Source organism: Tachypleus tridentatus, chromosome 4 (genome assembly GCF_004210375.1).
Source record: "Tachypleus tridentatus isolate NWPU-2018 chromosome 4, ASM421037v1, whole genome shotgun sequence".
NCBI lineage: Eukaryota > Metazoa > Arthropoda > Merostomata > Xiphosura > Limulidae > Tachypleus > Tachypleus tridentatus.
In genome coordinates, this window is record NC_134828.1 from 97,963,059 (window position 1) to 97,982,582 (window position 19,524).

Sequence of the window (19,524 nt, forward strand, 5' to 3'; positions counted from 1 at the left end):
TCTTTTCATAAATGCCTTGCTTCAGGGGTGAAGTGCATATACCAATATTCAGAAATTTCAGCATCCACTCATAGAGTATGAGGCTTCCCCTACTCCATATTTTAGTCCTTCTTGTTCTCCAAATGACAGTACATCGTGGTTCAGGTTATTAAGGGGAAATCGTCTGGCTTCAGTCTGACAATTCCATGGTGGGATCTTGCTTTTCCAATTGAGAAGACACTTGGTTCAGGGCTCATTATTTTTGAACCTTGGGCTTCCATTCTTGGGACTTCTTCTATCACACCATCTTATTAGCTTGCCATGTTCCACTGATAATTACTGCAGAAGCAAATCAATTGCTTCAACAAAAACAGGTTTTTACCAACAGAATAGATGCTACATTGCAAGGTTCTGTTGGATTGGTTCTTATTTTGGAACACCCAACTACTGTTTGTTTTTTTCAAATTTCATGCAAAACTACATGAGGGATATAACTGCTAGCTGTTTCTAATTTAGCAATGTGAGACCAGAGGGAAGGCAGCTAGTCATCAACACCCACCCTGAACTTTTGGGCTACTCTTTTACCAGTGGATAGTGGGATTGACTGTCACATTATAATGCCCCATGGCTGAAATGATGAGCATTTGGTGTGATGGGGATTTGAACCCATAACCCTCAGGTAGTGAGTCAAATGCCCTAACCACCTGGCTATGCCAGATCACCAACTACTGGCAATTTGGTCTGCAGTACTTCACCTTCTGTCTTTAGCAATGGATGCATTCCATCAGGAGGGAACAGGATTAAAACTTAAGGCCTTCCCTCCAATTCATGTGTTACCCAAGGTTCTAACTATGATTTGTTTCAACACCTTTTTAGCCCTATAGATACCACCAGATTAGTAGTTACATCCTGATTTCTGCTTTTGCAGTACCTTCAGAAAAGTCTGTCTTTTCCACTTCTCCTCTGGCCATTTCTGTGGAAGCAGTCATGATCTGACATGGGTCATCCAGCTATTCAAAAGCTTAATCTTCATGCAATCTTTTGCATAGTGTCAGTGTTTAATATCTAAGGTTGTCATGCATCTGTTTCAGTCTTTATTTATTCTCATGATAAACAGTTAGCAACAAAAATGACACACATATTGGCAATTATGTATTGTGAGGAGGTTAAACCTACTTTGATCAAAAATGCCAACCAAATTCTTCCACAACTGCATCATTTTCACTGATCCATCTGATTGCTAGTTCTTCCTTTTATAACTGATTAAATTTTTATCATTGTTATGTTTAGTGAGGATCTTGAAGGTTTTGTTGCCTGCACTGATATTTTTTAGTGTCCATTACCTCATTTTTACGGGATCCCTCTCTTTGGTAAGTGTTGCCCAAGAAAGCGTGTTTTTATCAAACTAATTCTGCACTATCAACCACTAATTCAGTGTACTTTATCTAGGTTGCAAAAGGCTCTGTAAAAATAAGGTTTCCCATAAGACCACCTATAAGTAGACCAAATGCTGCTATTGTACTGCACTGCACCACTCACTTGAACAAGTGAGAATACACAACATAACCAAGGATGATCTGTGCCTCAAAAAGTGAAATAAGTCATATGTCTACATGCTTTTACAAGTACATTTGACCACCACATATCTCAAACAGCTGGAGAGTAAAATGGGTATTCATTCTATTCCATTCTAGGACATACCAATGAGGTCAATAGATCCAGTATTTGTGGATCTCTCTGTGACCCAACTGGTGAAATGGGCTCTGAAAAACAGTTATCCTTATACATTAGATGATTTATGTAAAGCATTATGCAGTGAGGAAAGGTGTGTTTTGGACAATTAAACCTTTTGCAAAAAAAACACTGTGTAGCAGGGCTGTTTTTAAGATGCACAGTTTTAGCCAGGTTCAGCAACATTTTTAAAAGTGGTATAAAACAATCATCTGGGATTAATAAGGACATATAGAGGGTAAATAAAGATTTAGGGGTTAGTAGCAGGTCAAAAGTGGCCCCTAGGATAAGATTGGCCTACACAGCTAACCACCCTATGCCTTTTCAAGTTTGTATATGGTGGAAGCTTTATTTAGCAATGTGGATGGTATTCTGAAAAAGTAGAGAAACAGGCTCAATGTCAAAGAATGTAAGAACTTGAGACTGAAACTCACAACATATAGCCTGATATTAATTTGAATGTGAAAGCCCATTCATCATACAAAAATGTAAAACCTCATTCTATGTTTCTTAATGATTGTGTTGTGATGAATAAAATTTGATTACATATTGAACATTCTTGACTGTGAAGTTTCATTTATAATTTATGTTCTAAGAATTTGAGGGTTGATCACAACTTTATAAGTTTGTAAAGTGATTGACAACTCAGAAAGGTTTGGGAAATCCTGACGTACAGCATGACCAGACATGCTCACATAGACTTTACAATGTGGTGATGTTTCAAAATGGCATTATTATAATATACTCAACCTCTGTATTTACATCTGAAATATATAAAAAATTGATTTCAGAAGAGTTATCTTTTAATTTACAAAAATGAAAGTAGCATAGAGAGTAAATCTTAATTGTAAGAAAATAAGTATCTGTAATTTCTAATTCTAGTTTTATGTCACACTTATTTTAAAAAGATCATGTTTTATAGTTTATATAATAGCTAGAGTTTTAATTATGCAGGTAGAATTTTATAAATTTCACTAAATAATTGTATTTGAAGCTTTTTCAACTACTGAAGTCTTTAATATGCTAAGTAGTTTCTGCATAGAAAAATAATTTAGTGGTAAATATAATTAAGCTGCATAGACTAGAGGGGCACTCAGTAGAGCACATAACTCTATCACATAGTGTTGATCATATTCAGTTCTCATAACATGAAATAATGTGTTCATATATGCATCTTTTTTCAACAGATATGGACCATTTTCAGCAGGAAAATAGGAAATAATATTCTATATAAATCCACCAGGTTATATCAAAATCTGATCATTTGTGACTTATTTATAGAGCAAAAGTAGTGTGAAACATCAACCCCCATACTAAAAGATAGGATTTTTTTTATTTTCGTGGCCTTGAACCTGACCTTCCCAAAACTAATAACTCCTAAATTGGATCATAGTTCAAATGAATATCAACTTTCATCCAAATCCTTTCACCTGTTTTTGAGAAATCTTGTTGCCAAACACACACATGTAGAAGGATAAAAACATAACCTGCATCCACCTTCGGTGATGGAGGTAATTATAAGTGAAAAGTAGAAGTGCTTACAAACTACACACAAATTGGCCTAAAGTCATCAGCAGAACATTGATGTAAAATGTTATTAGGTCAAACCTAATGCTGTGCATTATAATTTTTTGAAAATTTTGTTGAAGGTTTCAAACTTAACAATACTAAAATGGGTATAAATCTTTTTAAAACATTCTGCTAGTAGTAAACATTTGATTGTGAATTAAATAATGTATTAAATGTTGCAGAATATTTTGTCCTGTTCTTTGTCGTTTCATTTTATAATTATGAATTTTCACAGGTATTGTTTGAACTTGCCCGTTTTCATGCACCCTCTACAATATTTCTGGATGAGCTAGATTCTTTGATGGGTCACAGAGGAGGATCTTTAATAAACAGGTATGTTTCATTTTGTTCAAATGTCTCATACATTTCAATTTAAAACCTCTACTACAAGCTTTTATAGATTAAATACAATAGTATGTTATCTGTTTCATAATTATGTTGTCTTCAAACTTTGTTTATGGAAAGTGGTTAACATAGAAACTTGTCCCATGTTATGTTCTGTTGGAATGAAGAAAAACATTAATCCATTTTTTAACTTTTTCTGTGTGTTATGTGGCAATACTAAACATGAAGAAATTGTATCATACATATGCAAAAACAGCTCCTAATGAAAATTGAATATGTATATATATACAGTACTGTGTAGAGGTGTTAAGACAAGAAAATATTTTGTCATTCCTTCCAGTTTATGGGCTAATTCTTTCATGCTATTATGGACTGTACATTTCAACACTATGGTAATGCTTCACTGATTCCTGTTGACAAAGGAATGAACTGTCATGATACCCCTGCACTGTATTCACTATATAGAAAGGAGCTAGTATATGGGGAGGTTATATGATAGAATAAATCAATTTAATAGCACTCTACAAATAAACTTTGATAAAAATAGTGTTTAACACTATATATTAAGTTTTGTTTCATGCCATGGCTCTAAAACATGGATAATTGTCCGTAGACCAGAGAGTTTGTATGAAAGCTTCACACGATGCTGGTTGGACTCTCTGACAAATTGCTGCAGACTTGAAATACTCCCCAAACACTATCAAGTGTATCTGAGATTGTGAGATGGAGACAGATGGATTTGTAAATAGGAAATGAACAAGCTGAAGACCTAAATTCAATGATACTGACATTGAGTATCATCATTTATGGAGCCTTCGGGACAAAAGAAAGACTGCCACTGATCTCAAGTGTGAGATAACAAACATGTACCAAATAGCAGAAAAGTGTTCAAATCTACATTATTAAGAAGTCTCAGTGAGAATGGAGTATTTGATCATGTAGTAGTTAAAAAAAACAACTTTATTTTGGTCTCCAAATATTGTCAAGACACTGAAATTTGCTAAAACTTATAAAAATTGAACTACTGATGATTGGAAAAGGGTGTAAACAATGGATGGGTCCAAGTTTGGTTCAAAGCATAATTTGTACATCAGGTTGAAGAAGGGAGAAAGCTACCTACCTCAATATATAGCACCTGCCATGAATTATGGAAAAGGCAATATGGTAGTTTGGGGGTCTTTTTCTGCTGATACAGCAGGAGGTATTTGCAAAGTAGATGGAATAATAGACTAGTACAAGTACCATCAGATACTGACCCATCATGGTATACCCAGTGGTTTGTCTACTACCAAGAAGATTACAACCCCAAACACTCATCCAACCTATGAAGAAATTACTTAAAGAAAGAAGTTGCTGGAGTCATTCAAATAATGGAATGGCCCCTACAGAGCCCCACTCTCAACCCAATTAAGCAGATCTGGGATTTGATACAATGAAAACTTGACAAATCAAAACTTAGTTTGAAATAAACTTTATGGAAGTGTATTAGAAATATTTGGAGTAAAATCCCAAAGGTCAGTCTGATTAAATATTTTGCAATGAGGCCTGAAAGACTGTTTGCAGTTATTAAAGTAGAAGGGGAACACACAAAATATTAACTGTTTGCTGAAAAGCACTTAAGCTGAGTTTCTCTTGTACTAAATATAAAGAATATTAAAATTTTGATGCTTTACCCATGATTTACCTTTCATTTTTCTTTGAAGGTAACCTGAAATCTAATTTTTGACCTTCTTCTGACACTTTGTCACAGTACTGTATTTTTTAATTTTTGTGGAATATCAATTTCAGGCTTCTGTCAGATTATTCATTGTATATGACTTAAATACAATTATAATAATTTATTTTATTTGTTTAACATGTTATTTATCTTGTAACTTAACATTTAACAACTTTAATTGAAAACAAGTAACTACTTTTAGAAAGACATTTGTTATGACAAAAAATTTTGAGTAAGTTGCTCTACAGAAAATTAGTTAAGCAGTAGTCTGTCTTTAGTTCACTAGGACTAATTCTGAAGTGATATTTTGTTTGCTGCAAGTAGGCCAATTGCAACTAAATTTGATGTGGTTACACTTCATATGATTATTATTATAGAAGTAAAATACCTGTATGTATATGTGTGTATGTGTAAATCAGTTGTATGCTTCCAAATAAAAGTATTTTATCAAGTTCCACTATGAAATAGTGGAGTTTTACATATAACTTCAACTAACTGGTTCTTTACACATGCTGTTATCAAGAGTATAGAAAATTAGTTTTGTTATAATTTACCTCATGATTCATGAAAAGCTACACAATTTAATTTAAAACTTACAGTAGCAGGACAAATGTACAACATATTTTGCTATCTGTATTTGAAAGAATTAAAATATTCCTTTATTGTCCTGAACACTCCTAACCTTAAAGTAAAGAGACTAGGAAGACAACATAGTTTTTTTTAAGCTTGCTTATTTTGTTAAAAACCCCTTAGATCATTGTAAGGAGATCAGAAACACAACATATTTTTTTAATACTTGTTTATTTTGTTGAAAACACATAAACTAAATATGAGGAGATCAGAAGGACATCATAATTTTTTTTTATTTTAAAAATATGTTGTGAACAATAGTATTGTGATATTACCCAGAAATAACAAAATTAGAGATTGTATAATATGAAATCTTTATTATCTCTTTAAAGTTATACTTTGTGTGTAATTTGTCTGCATGGCATGTTAAAGTTGACTTTGAACATTTGTAACAGTCATCATTGTTATTATATGGAACATATCTAAATCACTCTTATATGAAAATGATCATAACTATGGTTATCATTGAGTTTTTGAGATGTGAAAGAAATTTTTATTAAATTTTAATTTAACTGGATTGTTACTTCTAACTAATTTTCTATACTTGTATTTCTAGTTGTTTTTCATTAAGTGTCCATTTACTTGAAGTTTTAGTTATTTTTTTGGTAAATTAATTGAAAACAATTGTAAATTGTTTGAGTTACAAGTGAATGTATTTCAGAAAAAGAAATTTGAAAACAAAAATTTTATTCGAAATGAACTTTCTGTTTGATTCAACAAACCAAATTTGATACTAATATATTTGAGCTTAACTTAAACAATACAGAATTTGGCATAAATATGTTTCAGTTTAACTTCAGTAATGTAAAATTTAGTGTTAATATGAAGTGAGACTTGTCTCAACTGAACTGCAAATAAAAAAATGGCAAGCATTAGAGTATTCCTTGACTGCTGTTGTTCGTTTTCAAAGGAGAAATCAGTTCTTTTTCTCTTCTTTTGTTTTTTGAAAACATAAACATAAAAATTGATGACTAAAACCAACATTTTGTTGCATCAAAATTAAATGTTAATTGATAAAACCTACTTAATAGCATTTTCGACACCGAGGTTAGAAGTATTAAGACCTTTATTGACTTAACATATAACCTTATACAGTTGTATAATTTGAGAAAATGGATGTTTCTGTGTTGGGGTTACTCTCAGCTGCAGTTTTTCTCATTATCTACTCTATCAATAGTATGGTTATTTGATCACTTAAAAATTTGTGTCGTTGAAGGTGTGTGTATTCAAAATGTTGTTTGCAAGCAATATGAATTTAGTTCTTAATTTTAGATTTCAGCTTGAAATTCTACAACTGTATGTATTTCAACACATACTATTGGTAGTATTTAAGTTGGAAAAATGAATGTTTGTCAATCGATCACATAAGAATATAAATAATGATAAAAGAAATATGAAAAAAATAATAATTATATGAATAATGTATAAATGTAAGGCCTACTTAGAGCAACTCCTGTGAAAGCATGTATTTGTTATTCATTATGAACTTATATATTGCATAATACAATTTCTTATTATCTGTTAAAGAAGTTGATTGTTTTGATATTATTAAAAAGTATTATACATAAATATCAACTAAGTCGTGTCAAGCTATAGTATTTAATCTGTCTGTGCTTTGTTTTGCTATTGGTTGTTTTGTTTTGTAATTTAAAAAATAATAGGTGAAGGTATTTCTCATAACATCCAGTTTCAGAAATGATTTACTCACAGTATTTCATACATGTATAAATTATTACATTTGCTCATGTAAAGAATTCATAAATATTGTTCAATCATAATAATGTAATATATTGTTTTTTGTGTGATATGCAAGGTAAGTTTTCAATGCCACAAATATTTATTAGGTGAGACTTCTTACAGTTTGATTCATATATATAATACCATATTTTGGACTCAGTCCAATGCTTACTAATAAATAGTTCAAACAAGTTAATTTAATTTGAATCATATGGAGGAATATTTATCTAGCCAACTACATTTTTTTATATTATCAAAATTATGGTCCAAACTTCTACTAATGGTGTAAAGATTTTTAGTTTAGTGATGAAATACAATATTTTCAGTGAACATGAAGCAAGCAAGAGAATGAAAACTGAACTTTTGATACAGATGGATGGTTTGGCAAGATCAGATGATCTAGTCTTTGTATTAGCTACTTCTAATATTCCTTGGTGAGTATTAGAAATTAGTATTGCAGAATATGATGCAAGATTTTTGATACTAGTTTCCAAGTATAGAGGTTAATAAGTACATGAATTGTATTATTAAGCTGATAAATCAGATTTCAGAAAATACACCTCTCTTATTTTTGTTTAATAATCTTTTCTTGATCCAAAAGTGGACGTAGTGACCACAGCAGTGAGAGATGATTACATTAGTAATTGTTAATAACAATGTTAAAAGAAAAATGCATAATAATTTGCCAACCACATAATATCTTTTATATCCAGTCTTGAATGGTGTCTTTGTCCAATACAACTGCTTTTTGGGGCCAACTTGGATATTACAGACATGGTAGTGATTTACATGCAACTTGTATCAAAAAGTTGTTTAACAACAGTTACCTAGATTAGGTTGGTGAAGAGCAATTTTTCATAAATATTTATTTATGTCACAACAAATCAGAATCATGTTAATGATTTTTAACACTAAGTTATTTACTAGCAGAAATGCCACCCTACAATGGCTGTTCAATTATGATCATGGGGAGCTGAACAATGTGCTTCTTTGTCATGAAATTGCTTCTGTTTTCTTCTAGCTTGTTTTTGACTTTTCTCACTGGATCTTATGCCATAACTTTCTGAGTGAACCTGTCTCTTTCTTACTCTTTCTTTCTGTAACTTGCATCCTGAAGTTTTTTTAAGTCACTTTTACATTTAGCAATTTTTGGCATCATAATTTTCATTTTTTTCACCCCTTTATACTCATATTAAAGTAAAAAATATTTGTGTAAGTTACAAAAATGCATTACTACAAAATTCCTGCAAATTTGTCTGCAATGAACTCTGTATGAAGGATTTGTCATTCCTTCAGTCACTGAACAATTCCATTCCAAAACTGTACTTCCCTATTCTCTCAAGATTAGTTATTATCATCCAGTGTTGCTTTGTATATGCAAATGTATTATTCATGCACACTGCAATTCTTTTGCTCTCCCTGTTGGAATCAAATGATTCCAACTTATCATTCATAAATCACTCCACCAATAGGAGTGTGACATATGTGACTCCATCTAAATGCCTCTATCAAACAATGACTTTTTATTTGGCAGTTTTTGTGCTTGGATGTTTTCTTTTTTGTTTGTGTGAATTTTCACATTTGTCTCCAGTATACTCAAAAAGTGGTCTTAATTTATTTTCACTTCTAGTTTCTGTTAAACCTGTTTCTTAATTTAATCCCAGTTTATTAAAGTTGCATTGTCATTTGTATTTTTTATTATTGGTTGACTGTTCTTTGTTATGAATTCCCAAGTTCATGTTTCCACTGTGGGGGACACACCTGCAACTAGTGCTATGTCTGAAGCCTCAAGTGCGGGCAACCTGGTGGGAAATTTATCTACATATATTTACTAAGAGATTAAACATTACGTTCATCAACCTTTGTTTCTGGATCTTGTCTCACTTCCTCCCAAACAAGTTAAGCCTGTCCAGGTGGACGAAAACTTGGATCACCCATTTCCAACTCCTGGATTTTGTAGTGCCTTCCCATGCCTCACATGAGGAGTCAAATAGGCCTTTTTGTATTTTGATTCTCATGTATGTGATATTTTATCCCTTTCTCTATTTTTTTTATTCACCACATCCTTTCTTACTCATTTTGTCATTTTTCTTCAATGACACACATCACGTCTTCAACAGTATTGGGGACTGTCCAGTAAATTTTCATCTGGAGAAAGCTCAGCTTACTGATTTTCTTCACCACTGGTATCCATTTGTCAAGGATCATTGTGTTCTTCAAATTTTATTGGAAGGATTCATGATCCTGTTGTTTTTTCTCTTACCTTTCATGTCTCCTGTACCTGTTTTCTTCCCTCTACCTTGGAATCCCATAACCAGGAAGCATCTGTTTTAGGTGGTTCAGGAGAAACTACCTCAGCAGTCTATTGAACTTGTTCTACATCTTTCACCAGGTTTTTATTTTTGACTCTTTGTTGTTGCCTCAGTATCCTTGTTCAACTGCCCTGTTTTACCATGGAGTCATTTTTCACACTACAGTGGGAGTTATCTTCAGACTTATGAATGATAAAAATGGACATTGCTAATGCTTATTTCCACAACTCTATATCACTAAAGTCTTGTTCATGTCTTCAGGTCCTTCATCACATGATAATTTCGCAATTTCACACCCTAACTTTTGGGCTTGCTTGCACTCGAGTTTCCTTTCAGGTGGTCAGAGCTTTTGCTCACCATCTTCGTGCTCTGGGATTGTGAATCAACTATCATGTGGATGACTGGCTTATTTTGTCTTAATTCAAACTGGAGCTGGCCAGCCATTCTCATCAGCTCCTTCAAATGGTAACTTGGTTGGGCTAATTAATCAGATTGGAGAAGTCCTTCCTCTGACTTAGTTTACCATGTCCTTTCAGCACCTTCACTTTCTGCTCATGAGGTTCTATCACTTTTGGGGATGTGGTCTTCAGTTACATCACTGGTCCCCTTTGGCTGTGTGCATTTGCAATCCTTTCAGAATCCACAGAACCTTGCTTGGGATCCCTTGTTATTCACTGTTACCCTTCCTTTTACCTTGATGAAGGATCTGTAGTGGAAGTTGGACAAAGCCCATACTTCATATAATGTCCTGCTTCCTTTTCCATTGTCTGGATTTACATCTTTTCATCTGGGCTAGGGTGCATGGGTCAAGTACTCAAAGGCTTCAGGTGATTGACCCGTAAACAAAATGTCTTTGCATTACAATGTTCTTGAGCTTCTCATGGTCTTTCAGGTCTTGATTCACTCCATTCCTCTCACCAGACCATGTCTGGTGATGATTCATTCTAATATTTCTACAGTGGTGGCACATAAAAATCACTAAAGGAACACCCAGTCAAGATCTCCCTGTTTTCAAATGTTGGATCTACTATATTTGGCCCATGTGCATCACATTCATCTCATTACTTGCCACATTCTGGGTGCTTTGAATTTCATAGCAAATTGTTTTTTCTGCCTCAACAAAATATACCCTGTAGTTTTCCAGTGGCTTTGCAACTGGTATGGATTTTCCCACATGGATGCATTTGCCTCATACCAAAACCAAAAGTTACTCCACTTTTGGTCCTAGGTACCTCATCCTTGGCTTCTAATTGTCTATGCATTCAGCCAGGATTGGTCACAAATTCTTTTATGTTTATATTCCTATTCGATTACCTTGTTTGGTTATTTCTCTCATTTCTGCTTTTGTAAAATACTATACAATCAGTGCTGTTGTGGACAAAAGTAGAAAAATGTTGATGCAAAACATACTATATCATGGCAAAATATTTTAAACACATTCTATATTAGTACACATCTTTTGCTGTCCTGATGATGTCACTGTTCTTTTTTACACAATCTTTTTGTTGAGAACAGTCAAAAGTTTGGAACACTGTTCTGAGTCACTTTATTGCTGAGTAAAAAACAAACATATAAAACATTTATGAAGATGAAACCAACTTATTCATTGATTACTTAAAGTCAGGTTGAGTGTACTAGTTCCTTCTAGATTATACATTTAAGGGATGTATGGAAACTGGTATTATTAACCATTTCATAGAAAGTTTTCGTAGTTGAGCTAATTATCTCCTTCATATTTTAAGCAATACTAATCTTTCAGTGTTAGTTGAAATGCTTGACTCTTGTAATTTGAACTTCTGTAACTTTGTATTTATGAACATTAGATTGTAAAGACGAAAACATTGACATAACAGACCCCTTCTGGTAAGAAACCAGTAAGCTAGAAAAATATCCGAAATTTTTAACCTGTTTCAGGAGACACTAATTTTATTGTTGTTGTTGTTTTTACAAAATAAAATATGTGGAATTTTGCTCTGTTTTTCTAGGGAACTAGATTATGCTATTTTACGTAGATTGGAAAAGAGAATCTTAGTTCCGTTACCAAGTATGGAAGCTCGTGCAGCTATGTTCAAACAGTTTCTTCCACAGAAGGAAAACAATAAGGGTAATCAGAGTCACAGATTTTTAAATTGTGATGTGGATTATGACCAGTTAGCTCAGGTATGTATTCTGATAGAAAAACACCAACTGTGTTTCATGATGAGATATTTGTAAATTATCATCCAGTCATTTTATACCTGAGAAAACATATTTTCTTCTAATTTAAGATAAAAGGTTTCAAGTATAAAAGCACGTAAAAAATAATGAAAAACTATTATTGAACAATTAATGAAAGTAATAGAATTTTACTGAAATGAATTTCTTTGTCGTTCCTCCAAAATGCATCGACTCTTCACTTATTTATCAGTCTCTCTAGGTAATTCTTTAATCACCAGATTTTTAGTAAAAACTACACAAAACAACTAAATGTTATCATGAACAAAAGTATGTGTGCATTCTAAAAGAGACATAAGTAGTACTCTTGAGTACTTTCACTGTATTCTAGGTCACAAAGTAAAAAACATTGTGTGGACATTCTGACACAAATTTTCGACTCTTTGACCATATAAGGGATTTGATAGTAATAAATATTTATTTTTCTTGGTGATTCAAAGCCAAATAGATAATATTTGTGTTAAAATACCAAAATAATATTTATTAATTAACATTTATTTACCACTTAAAACTTTTTAAACACTAACTCTGTAATATTAGTAACAGTAGGCCTAGTTTTAGTTTGATTTAAGCATTAGGCTTAATACATAAACTTAATGTAAGACTTAGCTGAAACACTGCTTGGCAAATTTTATTTTCATTTTGGCTAAAACTCAGGGTCATAAAATTTCTATTAAACCATTTTACTGTTCTATTACTGAAATTATCAAAAAGTAAAGAATAAAAAACAAACCCTTTCTCGCAAATTAACATGAGCATTCAACATAAACACCATAGTTGGCCTGAGAATAATCAGGTGATAGTTTTGTTGCAAAATGATTATTTATATTGTTGAGAATTACCAATAAAGGAGTTAAATCATTCTTATCATAGTGACAAAGGGAATGAGCCGTTTATAATTAGTGATTTTGCATAAGAATTATTTTTTTTTTTTTTTCACTGATGTGAATTCATCATGTTGAATATAAGAAGTAAATATTTTAACTTTGTTTACAGTATTCTGTATGATGAGCATGCCTCCAACATTTTCATGATTAGCAAAATGAAATGATATTTGACAGTTCATCTAACAGTATTTTTCATGTAAATAGTTATTTACAAAATTTATGTCTGGTTGATAGTACTTTCTCTTGAGTAGAAATGAGCTATTTCTGAAAATTTGTACAGTTAAATTCTGATGTAATGAGGAGAAAATAATTTTGGTTCATAAAAAAAATAATCATCTTTCAATGATATCATGAGGTAATTTGCAGCTGCTAAATCTCCTTAATGTCACACTGAGATATAAGATCCCATATTTTCAATTGAGCCATTTAAGCCAATCAGAAATGGAATGCCACAAGTGCCCAAGAACATTTGTATTAATTGTTACAAAGGTGAATTTTCCAAACCTAACACTCTTTTTACAATTGGAAAAGTCAATTGCTAGAATGCTGAATTTGAATAGCTGTTTAAATGTAATTATCAACATGAACCATGGTATACCATGTAATAGAAAAGAAAGACATTGATATAACTAGGGAAATAGATATTACAATGAAAAATAAATAGCACTGAGAACTTTTAACACAAGTGTGATTGGTCATTGTAGTGATAGAAGAGAGACAAATCAAAGATTACTACATTTTTATACATTGTAAATTCAATTTAAATGTATGTGTATGCCTGTAATGATCATTTTTTTTATCCTTATGTACAGTTTTAGAACACTGCAAACACAAGCTCTTGTCTGCTTGAGTTGATTCTAGCTTCTGATAGCTTAAATGTTTGTAATTTTGCATACAGTTTTAATTGTATAAAATAGGGTTGTGAAATGTTTGAAAAAAAATTATTTTCTAATTGACAAAATCCAACCTGTTTATAAAAATCTACTTGCCTACTCTCCACCCTATAAAAACACACATGAAAAAGTGAAATGTAATTTTTAGGACTGCTTTTTATTCAATAGGGAGCACAGTCGATATAATGCTGCTGCCAGCTTAGTTTTATTGAGAATTGTATACGCTACACATTACATATGTATTTGTTCATATACTTGTATAGTTTTTAACTTTCAGTCATTAGGATGTTATAGTGCAGTATGTAGAATAAATACACCACACACAAACTATTAAAGAAATTATGGTTTATAGTAATGTCACCATAAACTAACATTATGTGTAATAATAAGTATAACATTTTATGCTATTTAGTCTTTATAAAGAAGTCAATTTCTGGGCAACTTTTGTAAACAAAAACTGTAGTAATATTGTTACATTAACTTAAATGTATTTGATACTGTGTGTTTGACTGTACATTCAAGGTCTATATGTAATTGTGCACATAATTTTGCTGTAAGGACAAGTGTTATGTATTTCTAAGTGGTTTTGAGTATTTCATTAAAGCAAGTTAAGTGTAATATGAAAATGCCAAAAAATGTTACTTATATAATATGTAAATACACTAGTTGTTCATTACATAAATGTAAAAAAACAAAACAAAAACTTACTGACTGATAAAACAAACTTTTCATTTTTAATGTTAATGTACAGAAAATAAACATCAGTTAAGATGGTGTTAAACAAGTGAATGATATATATAATTCAGTATAGGAGTGTAATGGCACAGGTTTCATTTAATACATCACTGTATGAAAACATTTAATAACTTAAATGCCCTTTGAAATTTTGCAGAACTTGTATTTTAACTTCTTCAGTTTTATATAATGTAAAAAGTCCTCAACATTAGTGTTCAGTTATTATGCGATTTTTTGTTTTAAGTTTTGTTCCATATTCTTTTATATTTTGATTTCTTATAAAATGTGTGTACTATCATTAATTAATTCATTATTGATTTATTTCAAGTGTCATTGTACTTAATAGTAGGGATTAACAAGGATTCCAAGTAATTCATCAGCCAAAAAAAGAAAAACACCCAATCAACTTCCTAAGTAAAAAACTGACCATTCAAAGTATTGGTTACAATAAATACACTCAAAGAGTCACTAACATTTACAGTATAATAATTTTCTAAACAGAAACTTTTTTGTCTATTATCTACCCACCTGATCACATCAGTGGGGCTTGTGCTTAAACGACTTGGACTATCGCTACAAGATTTCTCCAGCTTACTTGACTTGTCTGTGGGTATCTACTTTTTATATTCCACTAAAAATCCATTTAAATACGTGAGTATAATATAAATGGTAAACACATCATGCATGTACTTAAATATACTTTCAACCCAACAGGTGACACTACATATTGTCGGATAGATGTGAAAGTTTCTAAAGGTAAAGTTTATTCTTTACACAGATTTGACATAAAAGGTAAACAAACAAAAGTACCAAATAATTCTGCATTTTAAAATGAAATAAGTATCATGCTATAAAAATTAATGAAAGAAGAATTAGAACCATAATCACAAATTTATAAAATTTAATCTCTGCTTTGACAGCTTTATACACTTTTCTACAGGGTAAGGAATAAATTTCATAAATTTCTGATTGTAGTTTTAATTTTTGTTTCATTACGTTTTATAACAGTATCCCTGATCCCTGCTTGGTGTAAAAATTAATAATTTTTCTAATATTTTTGTTACTTTCATGCCATTAGTGGAAAATTTATGTACTGCCAAGGTTTTGTGTTCCTCACAAGGTTTTGTGTTTCTCACAAGGTTTTGTGTTTCTCACAAGGTTTTGTGTTTCTCACGAGGTTTTGTGTTCCTCACAAGGTTTTGTGTTTCTCACAAGGTTTTGTGTTTCTCACGAGGTTTTGTGTTTCTCACGAGGTTTTGTGTTCCTCACAAGGTTTTGTGTTCCTCACGAGGTTTTGTGTTTCTCACGAGGTTTTGTGTTTCTCACGAGGTTTTGTGTTCCTCACGAGGTTTTGTGTTCCTCACGAGGTTTTGTGTTCCTCACAAGGTTTTGTGTTCCTCACAAGGTTTTGTGTTTCTCACAAGGTTTTGTGTTTCTCACAAGGTTTTGTGTTCCTCACAAGGTTTTGTGTTTCTCACAAGGTTTTGTGTTTCTCACGAGGTTTTGTGTTTCTCACAAGGTTTTGTGTTCCTCACGAGGTTTTGTGTTTCTCACGAGGTTTTGTGTTTCTCACGAGGTTTTGTGTTCCTCACAAGGTTTTGTGTTCCTCACAAGGTTTTGTGTTTCTCACAAGGTTTTGTGTTTCTCACGTTATTTTTCCCTTTCTCCTTATTTTTCACAACAAGTGGGTTTTGGGGCTTATTGGGAAGGTGTAAAGTCTTCCCTACATCTTTTATACTTTCCATTTTAACTGCTTTGAGTGGCTGATTCACTGGCTTTTCATCTGTTCCAGCCACAACCATCTGCACTGATTATAGACTGAAGAGCTTTGCTTTGCTTCAAAACGTTCTTACCTCTGCTACCACATGTAGCTATTACTCAGCTACTAGTGTTTCATTTATGTCCATCCAAGCATTTTTCATGCTTGCTACAATTATTTTGGTACTGTATATAAGAACCTTATTGAGATAATTTTATCAGTTTTTCTTTGCAAAGCATTTAGGCACAGGTTTCTCTAAAAAAACAAAAAGTGCTGTGATAGTTAACATCACAGTTACAATTTTGATGTCACTTAATTGATTTCAATACAAACAATATTTATTAATTTTATTTTAAAAACTCTTTTATTTATACAACATGTCATTTTCAGACATGAATTTTCAAGATTTTTTTTTTCCAGCATGAAGGCTAATCAGTTCTCCCCTATTCCACCTCTGTTATTTAGCATCTCTTATGGGTCTGGTGGGGTTACTCTCAGTTGATGCTATCTATGATCTTATTCATATATTCAGTCTGGGTGTATCTCACCAGAGGTTTCTTTCATTGCTTTTGTCAATGACCCAGGATATTCTGAAGGGAATTTTGATGCTCTTTTCCTGGCACCTTCATTTATTATGTCATCTTCTCACAAGACCAATTTGGATCAGTCACTTTCAATTTCTTCAGTTAGTTAATCAGGTTTATGAGGTTTAGGGGCTTTCCCTGGTTACCTTAGAACCTACTCCTTCTTTGATGGTTGAAAGGTCTGAGAGCAACTACTCAGTTCTTTCTCCTCACCTGATGTTGCTTTTCGTGCTGGGCAGTTTACCTCTCAGTTATATGATAACATGGTGGTACATCTGTACTTTGTCCCCCATATTTGTTAGAACAGCATGCTTTGGCTTCCCACTGCCAGGAGGATGTACATATAAATTTCCAAAGTTTTGATCTTCTTAAGGACATGTATGGTTCCAGACTGAACCCCGTGATCACTTTGAATAGATCACAGTTTTTCTTATTTGTTTGACCCTCACTACTGTCCTGAGATATTTGTCTTTTCTTTAAATCTTGTCAGGAGCATCTCAGCATTCCCCACATTACTTTGATGGTGAACTGGGTCCTTTGCTTACTTCTATCTTGATAGGATTATCAGTTTCTGCTCTTGTCTTGGATTTCTGACTTGTATGTTGTTGGGACTTGTTGGAAGGAGTTCATCTACCTGCTGCTGCTGCTCTCTCTGAATTATGTGAGACTCCTTTTCTTCATTTTTTAATGTTTGTAGAATTCCATAGACACTGGGATTCTGGAATGATGTTACCCATTTGTATTCTTCCTTGTTATCATTTGCTTCTAGACTTTCTTTGCCTTTTGCTGGAAGTCATGGCATAACTAGTTGTTGTGTGTTCTGACTCCTGGCTTCAGCTCTTAGGTCTATTGGTCCTCAGAATAGATTCCATCCATATTACAGAGGCTTCTCTACTGAGGCAGATCATAGCCAATGCTATTGGTGGCTACCCTATGCTAGTACAATCTGTGGGAGCACAGTTATAACGTTCTCTGGACATGTGGAATTCCTTCACCACAGATCCATGGATACTTCAGGTTCTGGCATTGGGGTTGATCTTTCAATTCAGTTCTTTAACTCCATTATCTTCCCAATCTGTTGTATTTCCACCCTCAACAGATTTACAGAGTGTGTATTTTCATTCTAAGAACATCAGAAAGTTGTTAGTCAAGGGTGTGGTAGAGAGAGTCAATCACATTCTTCTGAGAGTTTATTCATGTTTATTTATTGTACCCAAGATGATGGGAGATTGGTGTATGATCATCAATCTTTCTTGTCTCAACCAATTTTAGATTGTTCCATGTGTAAATGAGGTCCTTTCTCGACCTATATTGGCATTTTCCACTAGGTCTGTAGATGATAAGATCTGTTCAATGTTGCTGATAAACATCTCCACATTTTCATAGTAAAGTCATCATGCTACTGACATCTCCACATTTCCATAATAAAGTCATCCTGCTGCCATCTGCAGATTACCTGGTTCAGTCCAACCAAATTTTCCTGATCAAATAGATGCCCTATCATGAAGTTCTTTGGTATACTTGCTCTCAGTTTGGGACTCTGATGATTAGCACAATAACCACACATTAGAACTCTCAACTACAGGCAGTTTGGTCCTTCATACCTTATCCTCAGGCTTTGGCAATAGATACATTCAGTAAAGATTGGAGAGGATTTCATGTTTGTGCCTTTCTCCCAATTTGTTACCATGGAGTTCTGGCTATGGTTCAGTACACTACATGTCAAGTGCTGTTTGTATCCCTGAATTCAGTGCCCCAGCCATGGTTTCCTCTTTTACAGCATTTTTAAGAGTCTCCACCTTTGCTACTTTCTGTTTCACCATCTCTGTTGAGGCAACCATGATCTAACATTCTACACCCAAACTCAAACTATATGTGTGGAAGTTATTAGATCCTTTGCATGGCATTAGGGTTTAACTTCTATGCCTTGTATTTGTCTCAATCTGTTCATAGAACAACAGTGGCCATTTATCAGTGGAAATAGCACACTTTATTACCAATAGTTTTTCATCTAGAAATTGAACACACTTCATTCAAAAGCTCCCCCAATTTTTTACCTGCTTTGTAACAAAGGTATAACTTCATCTACTGTCATTTTATTTATGGCATCTTTTTCAACTACTTTTCAGTATTCTAAACATTGGAAAGTACTTAATTTTTCAGTGCTTCTGACCTTTTCAAATAATTTTGAATCTTTCATTCTAAATGACCTTTTTAATTGCCTAATTGGGATATTAGGGTGGTATTACATGCTTTGTCTCAACATCCATTGGAACCTTTAGCTCCGTGTAATATGTATCACCTTCCATTTAAAGTGTGTTTTTCATTGCATCTGGCATATGGACATTGTATGTCAAAGTTGTTTGCACTACATGTGCACAGGACTCTTTATCATTCCACTTTTGTTATGATAGATGCTTTCTTCCTAAGAC

At 32.9% G+C, this 19,524-nt stretch overlaps 1 protein-coding gene across 5 annotated transcripts in view; it reads left to right on the forward strand.

The window, feature by feature from the left end:
• LOC143249740 (katanin p60 ATPase-containing subunit A-like 2) overlaps nucleotides 1-19,524 on the forward strand; it is a 91,862-nt gene that overhangs the window by 57,538 nt on the left and 14,800 nt on the right. For all 5 annotated transcript variants that reach the window (XM_076500074.1, XM_076500073.1, XM_076500077.1 and 2 more), the window contains 3 exons: nucleotides 3,515-3,612; nucleotides 8,035-8,142; nucleotides 12,006-12,180. In XM_076500074.1, the coding sequence (XP_076356189.1) occupies nucleotides 3,515-3,612; nucleotides 8,035-8,142; nucleotides 12,006-12,180 (381 nt within the window). The remainder of the gene's footprint in view (nucleotides 1-3,514; nucleotides 3,613-8,034; nucleotides 8,143-12,005; nucleotides 12,181-19,524) is intronic.